This window comes from Eubalaena glacialis, chromosome 10 (assembly GCF_028564815.1).
Source record: "Eubalaena glacialis isolate mEubGla1 chromosome 10, mEubGla1.1.hap2.+ XY, whole genome shotgun sequence".
NCBI lineage: Eukaryota > Metazoa > Chordata > Mammalia > Artiodactyla > Balaenidae > Eubalaena > Eubalaena glacialis.
In genome coordinates this window covers 117,768,818-117,784,653 of record NC_083725.1, presented here as the reverse complement: position 1 = coordinate 117,784,653, position 15,836 = coordinate 117,768,818, and the positions used below count along the sequence as shown (strand labels likewise).

The 15,836-nt window shown below is 45.7% G+C and overlaps 1 protein-coding gene across 14 annotated transcripts in view; it reads right to left on the bottom strand.

Moving 5' to 3' along the window:
- PPP6R3 (protein phosphatase 6 regulatory subunit 3) overlaps nt 1-15,836 on the bottom strand; it is a 128,806-nt gene that overhangs the window by 58,408 nt on the left and 54,562 nt on the right. For 11 of the 14 annotated variants that reach the window (XM_061202195.1, XM_061202190.1, XM_061202192.1 and 8 more), the window contains 5 exons: nt 13,979-14,211; nt 9,271-9,457; nt 5,506-5,643; nt 2,537-2,602; nt 277-389 (listed from right to left, as the gene is read on the bottom strand). In XM_061202195.1, coding sequence (XP_061058178.1) covers nt 277-389; nt 2,537-2,602; nt 5,506-5,643; nt 9,271-9,457; nt 13,979-14,205 — 731 coding nt within the window. In that variant the 5' untranslated portion in view covers nt 14,206-14,211. The remainder of the gene's footprint in view (nt 1-276; nt 390-2,536; nt 2,603-5,505; nt 5,644-9,270; nt 9,458-13,978; nt 14,212-15,836) is intronic. The other 3 variants (XM_061202197.1, XM_061202200.1, XM_061202201.1) reach the window with 1 other exon arrangement.

The window sequence follows — 15,836 nt, the reverse complement described above, 5'->3', positions numbered from 1 at the left end:
TGACAGTTTTATAGAATTTAGTTTACAATTATTGAAAAGTTCAAAGTCTACATATAAATGTCATTTATTTACATTCTTACCCTGTAAGTCTCCAATGGGCATCACGAGTGGCTGAGATCAGATAAGCAGGTTTTCCTGCCTTCCTTCTCAGCCACCCACAGGTTATTTTCCAGGGACACGATTCCTACGTAAGAAACACTTACCAAGTACTTACACTGGTAGCATGTCAAATAGCATCAATATGAAAAAAGAACAAGAAGAGAGTTTCAAACATACTTTTCTAGAGTGGCAAGCAGGGGGTCTGGCTCTGTACTGTTCTGAATTTGTAACATCTGGTCTCTGCTCAGGCGAACAATTTCACAAAGTGACTGTGATGCATTTGAATGCCGCTAAAGGAAACAAGTACAATTTTAACTATAAAACACATCAGAAGTCAAATTTATAATAAAGTTAGTGAAGAAATTGCTTAAGAAATAACACAAATTAACACTGGCCATAAGCTACAGTAAATAAAAAGCCAGGGTCCAAAGAAATAACATATGTCAAGCATGAGTATTTTACCCTGCCAGGCTTCACTTAACAATACCACAAACAAAATACATGTTACTTTGTGTAGGGAAATGTAATTAAAGTTCTGACAAGGAAAATTTTCTTTAATTAAATACTTGAAGAAAAAAATATCCCCCAAATTTATATACTTTTAGCAGCAAAGAAAGATGAACACAATTCTTTGGCTTAAAAAAATAAACACAGCTTTCTGGAATATACTAATGGATAAGAAATATTACTTCTTTCAGTGCGCAGTGTGCTATTCTACAGGAAAGTTCTGCAATCTCAGCACCAAATGCCTATGCTCCGTGGCATGTGGCACTGAGCATCACCTGCCCAGTGAGACCAGCAGGTTCCAGCACAGATGACAACACACACCCGGATATCAAAATCCACTGTTTGCAATCAGGAGTCTAACATTTCCTCAATAAATATATGCAATTCATCACTTAATACAAAACGGAAGTATCAACAGGACTGTCCAAAAGACAAAATTAACTTTTCTTGCAAGTCAGTTAGAGAAGGTGCTGATGCCCCAAACGCTTTGCCCTTTGCAAAAAAAAGTTGCTGCAGAGTTGGGCTTCTCCTCTGTCAACTTCTCTTGGACCCTCCAGACAGGGACAGTACCTGCTGAGCAGGAACCTAGTGATGAGCAAGCCTCGTCTGTGGATGTGTCCTCCCCACGCCATGAACAGGACAGGCCACGCTCCTGTCCTCACTCTCCTCGGCCTGCACCGGCCACATTTCCAGCACATATGAAATGTGCTCTTGGAACCATCCAGCTCCCCCGGCCACAGCAGGAGGGCTCATCACCCCAACCAGGCCGAGGGCGTCGTCGAAGCTCTAGCACCCAATACGTGCACACACTGGAGTGTCCTTCCCGAGTGTCAGCAGTAACGATACTGTCTCAGGGGAGGGTGGGAATCAACAGCCCCTTTAATGGTTAGCTCTTTTCTTTTCTTTTTTGAAGGGGGCGGTGGGATGGGGAGCCTGCTTTAGATAAACTCCAGGTACCAAAAGTTTTTTAATGGACTGCAGTAGAAGGGGCTACATCTACCTCCACAGGCAATCTGTCTTGGTGGGGAGAACACGCTCTGGCCACATGCTCCTTCCTCTGCACTGTCCTCTGTGGCGCTCACTCTCCAATTAATCCAAGCTAGAGGCATCCAAGAAGGCTGCCCATGCCCCATGACATACCCTGCATGTTGTTTGAAACAACTCCTTTGTAGATACTATGCTGAACCATGTGGAACTGTCATTTCCATAGGCAGAAATGGCCAAATGCTGGCAGCTCCACAAGGCTCAGTCCGCTACTGAAGGCGGCAACAAGGGCAGCAGCAGAGAAGCAGGGGGACGGCCTCCTCTACAGCGGCATACCCGCTGGTCCTGGAGACCCCACCCCACCCCCAGGCATCCCCTCAGCATGGAGCTCAACGTGCAAACTCCAAAGCAGCTTCAATTCTACTGCCAAGTCAATCTTTAGCACCCAGGACAAAGGCCAAACCTGTCAGCACAAAAGCCCGAGCCAGGAAGTAGGACCACCAAGAGCTCATCACTCTTAAGGATTCAATGGTGACCAGGATCCTGCTGCGCTGTCTGGAAAGCTTTAGCCAGAATGGAAAAAACAAATGCACACAGACGTGGCCACATCATTTGGGCTAATGATGGGTATAAAAGAAAAACAGTGTGGAGGAGGTTTGTAATAAAGGCAAGCAGATGCAGCACGAAGTCTCAGCTCTAAAAAGGAGATGGAGCTAGACCCAGGGCTCACTGTTTCACATTTCGGGAAATTTTCTGAGTACCGGCAAAATGCAATATTTTTAAAAGCCTTTGGTGTTTAGAAACCTGTCAACTTGAAGAATGCCAGGTGATCGCTGTTACCTACCCTCTACCTTCACACCTAGTACAATTATGCTCTGTGCCCAAATAAACATGGTTCATTTTTTTTTTTTTTTAATCAAGTTTATAGTCACACAAGAGAACTTACATCTTCTTCTTGCGATGGATGAACTATTTCCACAAGCCTCTGGATAATTTTCTCCTCATTTAACCACTGTAAAACACATTGTAGAAGTAATCATAGCAATGAGTGGCTCTTGTTCAAGCCCCAATGAAGATTAACATACTTGGAAATATCCATCACATTTTAAGTAGAATGTTACAGGTTTTCTCTGGACTTTGAACACTACAGGAAATTAAAAGTCCCCCAAGGAAAATGCCAGTGAATATATTATTTTAACAGTAGCTACAGTACCAACTACTCCCCAAGTCACAATACCCACATCCAAAAATTCTATACATCAGTTTCTTAGTGATGTTAATTCTCAGACACTGAGTACTAAAACGGTCTGTACTTTGGACATGAAGGGGGGGGTGCAGGGAATGGAACTTACACATTTTCTGTAAGAGAGCATTCACTTTAAGAGAGCTTCAAAAAGGTTGAGAAAAGCAATATTTAGTAGCAAGCCTCTGGCTTAAAACACATGATGAACTTTTACCTTCTAAAACCAAAACAACCACAGGAAACGTGGGGGCTGGCGGGCACCACAGAAACAGAGTTTGTCTGCCCTGCCACATGCTAGCAAGCTATTACCATGATTAGGACACTCTCTTCTTCCACCATATATGAAATACTGCCATGAATGAAAATATGAAGGGGATGACAATAAATGAAAAATCAGCCGGCGTAATATTAGTTCCACAAGGAACAGGAACACCGTAATAAACAAGGCACTCACTACATGGAACGGACGCGTGCGTTGTGTGCGCACATGCGCGCACACACACAAAATCCCAAAGGTTAAAAGAGATGGCGGTGGGGCTGGGGGTGGGGTGGGGTGAGGCTAGGGGAGGGTGGCAAGAAATCAAACACACTTTGCTAAAGGCATGTAGAGAAATTCTTAGGTTGTCTCCAGGCTCCTTAAGGAGAACATGCCAAAGGAAAATGCAAACAAAAGCTATTAGGAGACTACCACAAAGGCAGAGGGCCTACTTTGCATTTTAAGATGTTTTAAAATGTGTACGTGAAGTACCCTGCGTTTGAATCTGTTCAAACACAGATTCTGACTCAGCAGGGCAGGGGTGAGACCTGGGATTTCTAACATGCTCCCAGGTGATGTCTGGGACCACACTTTGAGTAGCAACGACCTAAAACAGGATGCAAACACCTCTACAGAGGAGGTGGGGCAGAGGGTCCTGACGGCCAAGGGAAAAAGTAGGAAATTTTGTGGGCAGTGAACGAATCAATCCCCCACCCTCACTGCCTCCACAGCTACTAACAAGCACCGAAAGTCCAAGCCCACGGTGGGCCCCCCAATCAAAGTAAGACATTTAGGAGTTTCTAACTACCCTTCCCCCGACCTACGCCTTTATTAACCACCTACCACCATATCCCTCCAGAAACGCACCTATTCCTTTGGAAGTGGGCCCTAAAATTCAACCCAGCAGTGACCAAAGGAATTCTAAGAAACCATACTGAATAATTTCCCCCAATAATAATCCAAACGTAAAGGTGACCATCCCTCTTAGCCTTAGCCACCTTCCCTGGAATCCCCAACCTCTACTGAGAAGAGACTCACATCCACAAAAGCACACCTAAAAAGGGCCAGAGTCCCAATTTAGGGCCCTCTCCCACAGGCAACTCCCAGGCCATCCACGAGGTCCCCCCAGCTGACTTCCTCACATGACCACGGTTCTCAGTAGACCTCTGCGTGCTCCTACAGACCCAGCCCTGACCCGACCCCCAGACTCTCCCACTCACACAAACACACGCTCTGGCACACCTGCCCACCTCGGTAGAACATGCCCTTCCCTGGGACACCACCCGACAGACCCTCCTTCTGGGCCTTCAGGTCTTTAGCTTTTCCAATAAAACTTGTTTCCAGAGTTCTAAGGTTTGAGGTTGAGTATTAAAGATGGATTGAGGGACTTCCCTGGTGGGGCAGTGGTTAAGAATCCGCCTGTCAATGCAGGGGACACGGGTTCGATCCCTGGTCTGGGAAGATCCCTCATGCCGCGGAGCAACTAAGCCCGTGCGCCACAACTACTGAGCCTGCACTCTAGAGCCTCTAAGCCACAACTACTGAGCCCACGTGCCGCAACTACTGAAGCCCGTGCACCTAGAGCCCGTGCTCCACAACAAGAGAAGCCACCGCAATGAGAAGCCTGCGCACTGCAACGAAGAGTAGCGCCCGCTCGCCGCAACTAGAGAAAGCCCACGCAGCAACAAAGACCCAATGCAGCCAAAAATAAATAAATTAATTAATTCGTTAAAAAAAAAAGACGGATTGGACTGGGGAATGGTTCTGGAAGGAGGCAGTGAAAGGGACAAAAGAGAGGAAGAGACAGAAAACAAGAAGCAAAGACGAGAGCCTCTGAGAAACCTCATCTTCAAGTCACTCACACCCTCCTCTTCCCACCCAAATCCCACCCAAGGCAGCTCCTCAGGAAACACACATATCCTGAAATAACCACCTCACCAAATTTTAAAATATGTGCCCTTTTGGAGGTAAACTCCTTTCTCCTTCTTATCCCATGCTCCCAGGTATCCACGAGAAGAAAGTTATTTCTGAAGCCAGATTCCCTAGAAATGCCAACACCTCTTCTTTTTGACTTTCAGAGACATCTCTGCAGTGTGACCATCTTCTCAAGAAAGAAGCCTCACAGCATACTCAGATGAGACTTTTAGCTCCCATTCTACCTTCCCACTCCCGCTGAAGCACAAACCAACAAAGGGAAAGAACCCCTCACACGGAGACAGCCTATGTACCTAGGGATGCGCACGTGGGGAATCCTAATCCTGAAAAATCTGAATCTCTTCCCATTTTGGAATCCACCCCCAACCCCCGTTTCCCAGACCACTTTCTACCAATCCCCTAGAATCCCGCCCAGACTGCGGCGCCCAGCAGCTCGAGCACCACTCCCCAGCCCGTCCCCAGCGGCCGTGACCCTACTCACGTTCAGCACATCCTGCCTGGGCTGTGGAGGCTCAATGCACGTCAGGAGCCTGAGCAGCAAGTCCATGATGGCCGATGTTCCTATGTGCTTCATAATAAGGTCCACAAAGTCACGTTTCTTCTTTAGGAAATCCACAATCTAGAGGAGAACAGCCACAACTGAAAGACACATCACTTGGGAACTATCAACTTTAGGATGCCTTCAGTCACGACCCATCTAGCTGCCCCCTCCAAAATCCACCACCACTTTAAGTTAAGGAAAAGCAAATGCTGAATTAGTAGTAAGATGTCAAATTGGAAAGCCTTCTAATTGTTACAGTATTCAAAAACCTCTTGGGAAAAAAAAATCTCTTAAATTATCACATGTTCCCTAATACAAACACACCGTAATCTTTTATTTCTGTTCACTTTCATTATTAATTCTCAAAGAATGAGGACTAAAAATTTAACACCCTATAAAGAGCAAGCGAATACACCACTTAATAGTTTATGGACATAAAGCAAGTCCATTAGGCTTTACATGAAAACACAGAATAAACATTCAAAACCCTAACTGTACTCTAGCAAGTAAGAAAAAAATAAAATAAAAATACAAAGATTTCTACATCAAAGTGGCTAAGTCATGTGCCATAGAAAATCACATTTGCATTTTATTTCAGCAATTCACCTGATCAGAGTAACACAAGGAGGGTGAGTGAGTGTGGAAGAGGCTGTCAGTTACCCCGAGGGGTTATGAGAACAGTTTTACAGTCGTGACCGCCACCTGGGTCTCTTCTGTGCAGGAGGAAGAAGGCACCTGTTCTGTCCTGGACACCCTTGTGTACCTTCCAGTTTCCGTCCGTGTGCACAAATCACCTGTTCTAAAGTCCCAGAAGCAGCACGGTCAGCGTGGCAGCTGCCCTGACAAAAGTCACCGGAGTCTCTCAGAAGCCTGTGAGGTAGGGTTGCTCGACTCAGCGTTAAAGATGAGGAAACTGAGGCTCAGACCAGTGAAATATCTTGCTAGAAGCTAAAAAGTGGCTGCCCTGAGATTTAAATGACCCCAAAGCCACAAGTCTGCCATTATCCCACACAATGTCTAACAGCCAGGGATGAACTAAAAACTGCCTCACACCATCAGGTGTAAGTGCAGGATTAACCGTCACCTGTTGCTTCTCTAGACAATGAGGTTGAACTCTGTAACATAAACCTTCAAGAAGTTATACATAATTAATCCACTCACAATCGAGTCACATGGTAGTTTTTAAAAGCACAGTGGAGAAGAGAGGAAGAAAAAGTCAAATGTGGCCAAAATACTGCATTATTTAGTGGCAAAAGCACTGACTCTGGAGCCCAAGGCACAAGTCCCAGCCAGTGCCGCGGCAGCACAGCAAGGACAGCGAGCTGGAGGGCGGCACTGCTGAGGGGCTCGCCCATCCAACACCGACGGCGCCCCACGCGGCTGGACCTCCCGCTCCACGCGTTAATCCATGTCTGCACTGGTTAAGTCAGACTGAGTCTGAATTTTTTTCATTCCTTGCAGTTGCATATATCCTTACTAATACATTATGTGATGGGAAACCTTTATTTACACTCATAATTCTCAAAAGGATAGAAAGGTGCAGCGTGACCGTTCCCTGAAGCTGAAAGAGCAAGGGCTCTCGAATCCTCTCGTGGCTGAGGGCTTAAACGAGAAGTACGACGAGCAGCAGCGCGGATGGGCCCTCCTCTCGGCATTTAATTGGCACGTGTCGTGGTCTTTACACAGGTAGTATGTCCGGCCTCGAAGACCAACGCAAATACGTAGAACCCCAGAGAGCTTTAAGTGTATTCTCACTCTATAATAAAGGCACACTGAAGTCCAGGACCCACAAATTAGGGTTTCCCTAGCACGGAGTGAGGAGAAAAGCACCGTGAAGGCGTGAGACCTGTCTCACTGTGACTACAACCGTCTGGAACTGACGAGTGCCTTACACGGATGGGATGGCTTGCACTTTCCTACAACAGTCAGCAGTACTGTCACTTCTCATCAAAAGACACAAGAAGGAAAGACAATCTGTATTGCAGGGATCATGATTTGGGGATTACTATCTAAGAAAAAAGAACCTCAGTTCCAATACATTTAGGAAGGTAATCCTGCTCAATTAAGAACACGAAAGAACAGCCTCGTCTAAAATAAGACATGTATCCACTTTGCCTTGGCAGAGGACAGGCGTACTGGGCCTAAAATAGTTCCCATCCCTCCGTGTCTGCTGACAGCAAGGACGGGTCAAGGAGCCTGTTTTCCACCGCGAAGGACGCCAGGCCCAGCTGGTGTGACCCCTGCACCCCTGCTGGCTGCACTCTGCAGGACCGTTAGTTTGCACTCGGGCATCTGAGGCTGTTGTTGCTCCCTCGGTGCCTGTTTCCGTAAATGGATCACAGTCTCCTCGTAAGCAGGTCCTTTTCCACACCAGTTCCCACTAGAGCAGTGATTCTCAAATTTCAGCGTGCACCACGGTCATCTGGGAGGCTTCTTTTTTTTTTTTTTTTTTTTATTTATTTAATTTACTTTTGGCTGCATTGGGTCTTCGTTGCTGCGCAGGCTTTCTCTAGTTGTGGCGAGCGGGGGCTACTCTTCGTTGCGGTGCGCAGGCTTTTCATCGCAGTGGCTTCTCTTGTTGTGGAGCACGGACTCTTTTAAGTGTGCCGCGGGCTTCAGCAGTTGTGGCTCGCGGGCTCTAGAGCTCAGACTCAGTAGTTGCGGTGAATGGGCTTAGTCGCTCCGTGGCATGTGGGATCTTCCCGGACCAGGGCTCAAACCCATGTCCCCTGCACTGGCAGGCGGATTCTTAACCACTGTGCCACCAGGGAAGCCCCTGGGAGGCTTCTTAAATCCCAAATTGCTGGCCCCACCCCCAGAGGGTCTGATTCAGTAGGTCTGGAATGGGGCTCAAGATCTTGCTTTTCTAACAAGTTCTCGGGTGGTACTCATGCTGTTGGAGCAGGGACCACACTTTCGAGAACCACTACACATACGACAGATACTTGGAAAGTAAGTTTCCCAAGTACAGTACATCTGAATTAAGAACAAAATGAAGCCTTGGGTGGGGGGGCGGGATGTGGGATGCGGGAACATGGATGGACAACACCACGAAGAAGATGACGACGATGATGAAGGAAGAGGAAGAAGAGGGGGGAGAGGTTCCTGCCGTTAACAGTGAGGAATGAGCCCCTGTTAAGCCCTACCGGACAGGAACAGCAGAGCTCCATGTGCACGCAACATGACAGTCAGTACCCAGATGGCTCAAGTTTTTGAGTGGAGTCAAAATAGAAACAATCACCATTTGTATAAACTAATCATCAACTGCATTTATGGGAAAGCTTTTTAAGTTTCACCTGTGATCATCGTTAGGGGAAAGAAAAAATAAACTGTTACTTTACCATGGTCACTAAGATGCCACCCACACACCAACCACTCAGTGTGCACCCTCCTCACACTATCCTCACAAACGGACCCCAACATTCTCACGCTTCCAACCACTTGTCAAAAGAGGAAGCCAAAGTATACTGAAAAACTGAGATGTGAGGTACTCAGAAAAGAAGAGGTCAAAGTAGAATGTATTCATTAATGAGTAAGTCAGTGTTAAGTCAGCAAGCATTTAGAATGCTTAAGGTTTAAAATATATTCTTTTACAGAACCTGGATTTAAGGCACACTCAGAACACTGAAGCAACAAAATTACTGGGGGATCATCTCAGGGGGATGATCAGCCCTCATACTTACCTTTTTGGAAAACAATATTTACCTGTTCTGGTTTTCTGCTGATAAGAATACTTAGCACCTTGCTGAAGAAACTGGCAAGTAGTGGGTTCAAGGGGGAATCGTTTAGGAGGAAGCTATACAATTTCATCAGCAGGGATTCATCTTCTCCCAGTCTATCATTCATCTGGGAGACGTCAGAAGTGAGCAGCTCACAAGATATATTTGGATACCTAGAAGAACAGGACACTCGTATCATCATCTGTATTAACGGTTTAATTACATAAAGTAAAATGCAAATCAGAAAGGTTTCCTAAAACTTTCTGAAAAATAAACAAAGTCATCTTCTGGGAATTAGAAAATAATTTCAATCCATTCCGTCCAATTTAATCTAGAGAGATTATAAAGTGAATTTTCTTCTGTGTCTAAAAAATGGTTTCTAAACCAAGCTTTTACAGGAATACATTTTCCCCAACAAAACTAGAGCACACCTGGGACTCAGGAGGCAAGGGCGGGGCCTCCTCAGAGGAGGTGCGATGGGGCAGGTCAAAGCCTGGGGCCGCAGCCCTCAGCAGCCTGCTCCGGCATGCAAAGCAGCACAGCTCAAAGGACAACCGCGGGGGACGCCCATTTCCAGGAAACCGCACTGCACACAGCACCCGTAACTACTCAAGACACATTTAGGTTCCTGGACAGGCTGCCTGTATTCTCAGATGGGTTGTAACTGGAGTTAGAAAGCTGGGCTTATCAAGTGTTCAGTCCATATGACATGTTAAGAGAATAAATACTCTGATATACTCAAGAGAGAACAGGACACGGCCTGAGTTACCCAGGTGGGAAAACCATATACAGAGCTCTCCACACCAGTCTTCCAGGATCTTCTGGGATCAGCCCACCATCAGATCTCACTGCTGTGGGACACAGCCCTCTTCCACAGGCCCCACGGCCCTAGAAATACCTGTACCCCTAAAGCACGTTTGCCCCTGAGCGCCAGAGCACTCTCTCTGAAAAGTAGGCAGTAGATGCATTTTCTCCACTCACTTCTTTTACCACAAATGACTTCTCATCTGTTCTCAGAGCAACAGTGGAGACTCCAAGGCCCGTCCAGACTACACTCTCCCCCTCCCACCGTTCACCTCTCTGCTCTTTATCCCTCCCAGGTGAGTAGCAGGGAGTGGCAAGCTCAAATGCTGATCAGGACAGGGAGGTGACAAAACAGCCAGAAGCAGCTGTATGACAAAAGAGAGGGGTAAAGACTGTGGCCGGAACCCATGCAGCACCCCTGAGGCATCCAAGACAAGCAAGCAGCTGCCTGTTTGGAGACCACTGGCTTGAGAAGCAACTGGCAACAAACCAGAAGCTGCAGCACGTCGCAGGTCTGCCATGAGGGAGGAACACTGAACCGTATGAGAATATCCCCAAAGGAACCTTTGCAGGGAGAAAAAAATCGAAGACGGACAACAGAACTGGCAGGTGTGTGGGCACAAAGATCACATGATCATATCGCTGTCTTCCGGAGGCTACGGCTCAATCAAATTAAAGCCTTCCTCACTTTACAGAACACATGGGCTCAAAGACCCCATAATACAAAGTCACCAATGTGCCGGAGGCAGGAGCAAGCAGTGGCGACAGGTGTGGCTTCTGGAGTCACACCACCTAGGCTCAGAACCTGTCTCCGCCACTTACAAGCTGTACGACCTCGGGCACGTTACTCAACTTCTCTGGGCCTCAGTTTCCAAGGATGCAATATTAAGACAAGTCCTTACCTCACGGGGGAGAATAATACATACAAAATACTGAGAAGAAGGCCTGGAATAAATAAATGCTAGCTGTCTTAATTCCCCTTTATTTTCTACTTCATAAAACTGTCCAAATGCTGCAACGGGGCTGGGGGTGCGGGGGTAGGGGGTGGTGGAGTCGGCTCAACTGCCCCAATTTGAAAGCTGCTGGCAAAGGACGGAAAAGGTGGAGACCCCAGCTCCGGCTGCAACCCAGTGTGTAGGGAGTATTCTCAAAATTCTGATGCAGAAGGTCCAGAGGCGCGCATGGGCAGCTTTTAAAATTTTTCACCTGTTTTTCCACCGGTGACCGGGAGGTCTCACCGAGCTAAAGAAGCACACACGTGGGGGCCCAGGCACGAACACAAAGCCTCAAAGTTCTGGTTCGGAACAGGCTGGGGCAACTCTCACTCTACCTCCCTAAGATTAAACAAGCTTCTGAAACACCCCAAGACCTCCTCTACGCCACCCCTCAGCAGGGCCTCTCCAGCCCCACCCCACCCTCTGACCTCAGCTGCTTTGTCCTGAGAACACAGAAGCGATGGGAAGAGAGCCTAGCCCAACCATACCCCTGACCTGCACCCGGTCGGTTCCCTTCCTCCTCCCACTATGAAGCCACCCTACTGTCCTCTCGACCACACGCCCTCCCACCGAGGCCAGCACAGAGCATCACGAGACCTCCCGCTCCCTCCACACCAGCCCCGTTCCCCCCTGCGCTCATCACCCTCACCAGCACATAAACATACCGTTATTTCTCGCATCTATGAAAAAAAACAAACACCACACCTCTCCTGGCTCCACATCTGCCTGTAGCTCCCACTTTCTCTCTCTGCTCCTTTTCCAGGGAACTACTTGAAAGAACTCTCTGCTTTGTCTCCAATTCTTCCTCAGAAGCACTGCAGCCTGGCTTCCGTGTCCACCAACCCGGAGAACCTGCACTGAAGGTGCCCGTGTGCTCCACGCTGTAAATGCCAATGGTTACCTGGCCTGTCAGCACAGCCCCTGGATCCCCTGGGCCCCCTGTCCCATCTCCCCGTCCTGAAGCCTGGCCTCCCTTGACATTGAGGGAAGCACCCCTCCTGGTTCTCCTCTTGCCTCTGAAGTCCCTCTGTGGGAACCTGACCCCACCAACAGCATCTCAGCTTTTGGGTTTACACTACTACTTAAGGACCTATTTTTAAAGTTCTGTTCAAATTTCTGCTAAATTATTTAAAACTGAGGTATCTGTCATTAAGATTAAAAAGTTAGTGTAAAAATGACAAACCTTCTAACACCTTGTGTATGATCACTGGATTAAAAGTGATGGGTTCAATCCACATGTGTAACTGATACGCAGTTATGAACTTCACAAACCACAGCAATCACCCCATCATCCGTAAACTAAAAGGCACTAGTGTAAATTTCCTTAGATGACTATAGTCAACCTTAACCCAGAGCAGCTTTCAGAACCCCTCTGAAAAATCACTCTGCGCTAATCCAGCTGTCCGAGTCATCCAGCTCTGTGTATGTTACCACAGCGGGTGGCTCTGTCCAGGCCAGAAGTGCAGCAGAGAACTGCTCTGCTCAGCGCAAGCCATGCTCCCTCGAAATGGTGCCAACCAGAAGGCTGCATGCCCAGGGAAACACACCTGCTCTCTCAACCTCAAAGGTAGCACAAAAAAAGCTGGCATGGCAATACAACAGATGCCACGACTACTTTTTGGTAAAATAAGCAATTTCCACAAGGCTTGCTTACTCTTCTCCAGTTAAAGAAGTATTAGCTTCATTCAGCATGTGAGAAAACAGACCCAAGAAGGGTAAGCCTCTTGTTCAAGTTCTCAGAGCTTCTAGGAGAGGGCTACACCCATCCCGGGTGAGCCTGATACAAAGCCCACACCACGTTGCCTCCGGTCAGGATAAGCCCACGACAAGCAGCACCCACACAAGCTGGTTCACTGTGAAGGGAATTCCTAAGTAGCAAAGTATCTATCTTTGGGGCGACAGGAGTACACTGGTATTCCTGTCAAATTTCTGTCCTTTTCTTTTCTAAGGTACTGCTCTCTGAGTGGAGACGTGATGCATGCTAGTTGTCAACCTTAATGGCTGGCAGAGAACACGACTTCCTTGAAGATCCAAGCCACGAGAACTTGAAAGCATTACTAAGTATTATTCCTCTGACAGCAAAACTCTCCCCACAAAGAAATGAAAGGATATCTGAAAAGGGGGACAGACTGGGGGGAAAAGGGCAAAGGAGAATCTACTGTAGGCCATAATTCTTCCTATTCCATTAAGTTTATTTAATGCATAATCAGTTCCTGAATTGGTTCTATTTTCAGGCAGAGAGGGGGGACAAATATTTCAATAGAGTTGGAGATGGAAAAGTAACTAACTGAAACCCCAACAATTTAAATACATATGGAATATTCGCAGAGTTTCCAGGGATCCGAATACAAAGTGTTACAAGCTGACGACACCAGTGGTGAAGTAGATAAATCCACTGCCGTTATCCAAGGTGTTAGCTGCTTAAATTTAGCTACACTAATGTTCACCAAGACCCATACCCTTATTTTCAGATAACAAAAGGTCAGAATTTATTTTATCAGCAGCACTGTTCATAAAACAAGCTCTGACCCAGATGTGCTGTGTGATCTTGAGTAGTCACATCATCTCTGTCTTCCTATTTGCAAAAAAGAGAAAATACTTACTTGGATTGTCTTACTATTTTAGGAAACTTTATCACTGTTTATAATGCACTTTGCCCTTAGACAAAACCTTTTGGCCAAAATTTAGAACATTCACTTTAAAAATCCTGTGATTTCACTGGACTTAGTTCTAGAACGGACTGTTTGCTCCACTGAGCCTGTCGCTCCTGACATGTTAACATTCTGTAACTGGTCTACGGCAGCCCCGCAGAGCTGCTAGACAACAAGGACGATAATATACCCTACCCCCGCTTCACTTCAGCCCCACCCTAAAGAGAAGACTGAATTTTCTTACTTGTATCTGATCTTTTCATCCATGTCTTGAGGTGGTTCTTCAATAATGAATGAGACTAAATCTTCGAGACATTCTGCTTTTAACAGGAACTCTATAAGTTTGCGGTTCTGAGCTTTACATTCCTGTAAAACATCTTCCTCATCCATCAACTCCTTCAGTGTTACATCTTCTCTTTCTAGAAGTGTGTCTATGTGGGATGATGAGTGAAGATCAAATTTCCAAAACATGCTGCTCTAAACAAAATGCAGAGAGTATTTCAAATACAATTTCAACTTCACATATTAATTTTTCAAATTTCCATCTAGTTCTACAGTCTAAAATGTCAACTTGGGTCACATAAGAAAAACAAGTTCCATATAGAATCTATAAAATACTTCTTAAATAAGTAAAATTGGCAAGATTTTTTCCTTCTCAGAAAATATTTTTATTGACAACAAAAAATTCTGACTTGAAAATGCTGAAAGAATGCTAAAACCTGGGATGATTTTAACCTGCAAAATTAACCCACCCATACTTTAAGAATTTAGTGCTGGGAAAGGAAGAAAATAAACCCTTTCTTCAGGGTGAAACATACATTCTTACACAGAACTAATATCTTCAGTAACAAATGACAAGTATTGAGACCTAAGCACATGGTACTCTTCAGAATATTACAACATTAAATAAATAACCACCACGAACCAGAACTTTTAGCCACGGACAGAACTTTCACAGCTGAAAACCTGAAAGCCATAAAATGGTAAAACCTATGCCATTCTTAACAAAGAAACAAAAAACTGTAGCAAAATCACCTTAAAGAACAATCATTCACCTTGTCTTCAAAGTTGATCACGGAAAATTCGATCCTAGGATGTCTACAGATTGACAAAAGAGTTCACTTTCCTTATTTCAAATACTTCAGCGAAGTCACTGACTGAAAAGCCATTAGTGACATTCAAATACCTTCCCACGTCCCACTGGTATCAGGTCAGTATGTGCTTATTTTGGTCTATAAGCCAAATTTCTGCTAATCTAATGGTCTCTCCACTTGAAGTCAGAAAACTGGACACAGTTAATAATTTAGCCTTAAGTCTTAAAAAAAAAAAAAAGGTCTCATTTAAAGTAGTATGTCTTTTCATTTTTTTGTAATCCCACACATAAAGGCAAAGTATAATGAAAAGTACTAATAAACCACAAAAGCAAATCTGATATCAAGCCCTTACTACTGGCTAGTTATAAACAAGATATACACTCATATTCATCAACTGAAAACTATAAATGTCTACAAACCAAAGTCATACTTCTAAAATATGGATCAAGATATAATCACATTATTTACCTCAATTAAAAACTGACTTCCAAAATTTTAACCTTATAAAGGTAACTCATCATATACTGATTTACAGAGAAAACTGATAATTGGTGGTGATGAAATAACAAGTGTTGGCAAACTTCGGCCCACAGACCAAATCCAGCCCACAGACTGCAAGCTAAGAACGGCTTTGATAATTTTAAAGGGTTGTTTAAGAGAAGCATATGTGACAGTGACCATGTGTGGCCTGCATTATTTACTAGCTGGTACTTTACAGAAAAAGTTTAGCATCCCTTGCTCAAGAGGAAACAGAGTGCTGACTAACACATTCCTTTCTGCCATCTCTGAACCCACACGGGCATGCCCCCCACAGTCCTCACAGCCTGTCCGGAGGGGCGGAGCCATGTGGTGTCAGGCGGGACTGCCTACCAGATCCATCCTCTCCCTTCTTTAGGCGCTCACCTAGACTGTGTCCCCAACTTCTCGGGCAGGTAGGTATGGCCACATTACACAGTTTTCTCCAATGTGCTGTTAGCCATAAGAAATTCCATGTGCTCCCCCCGGCAT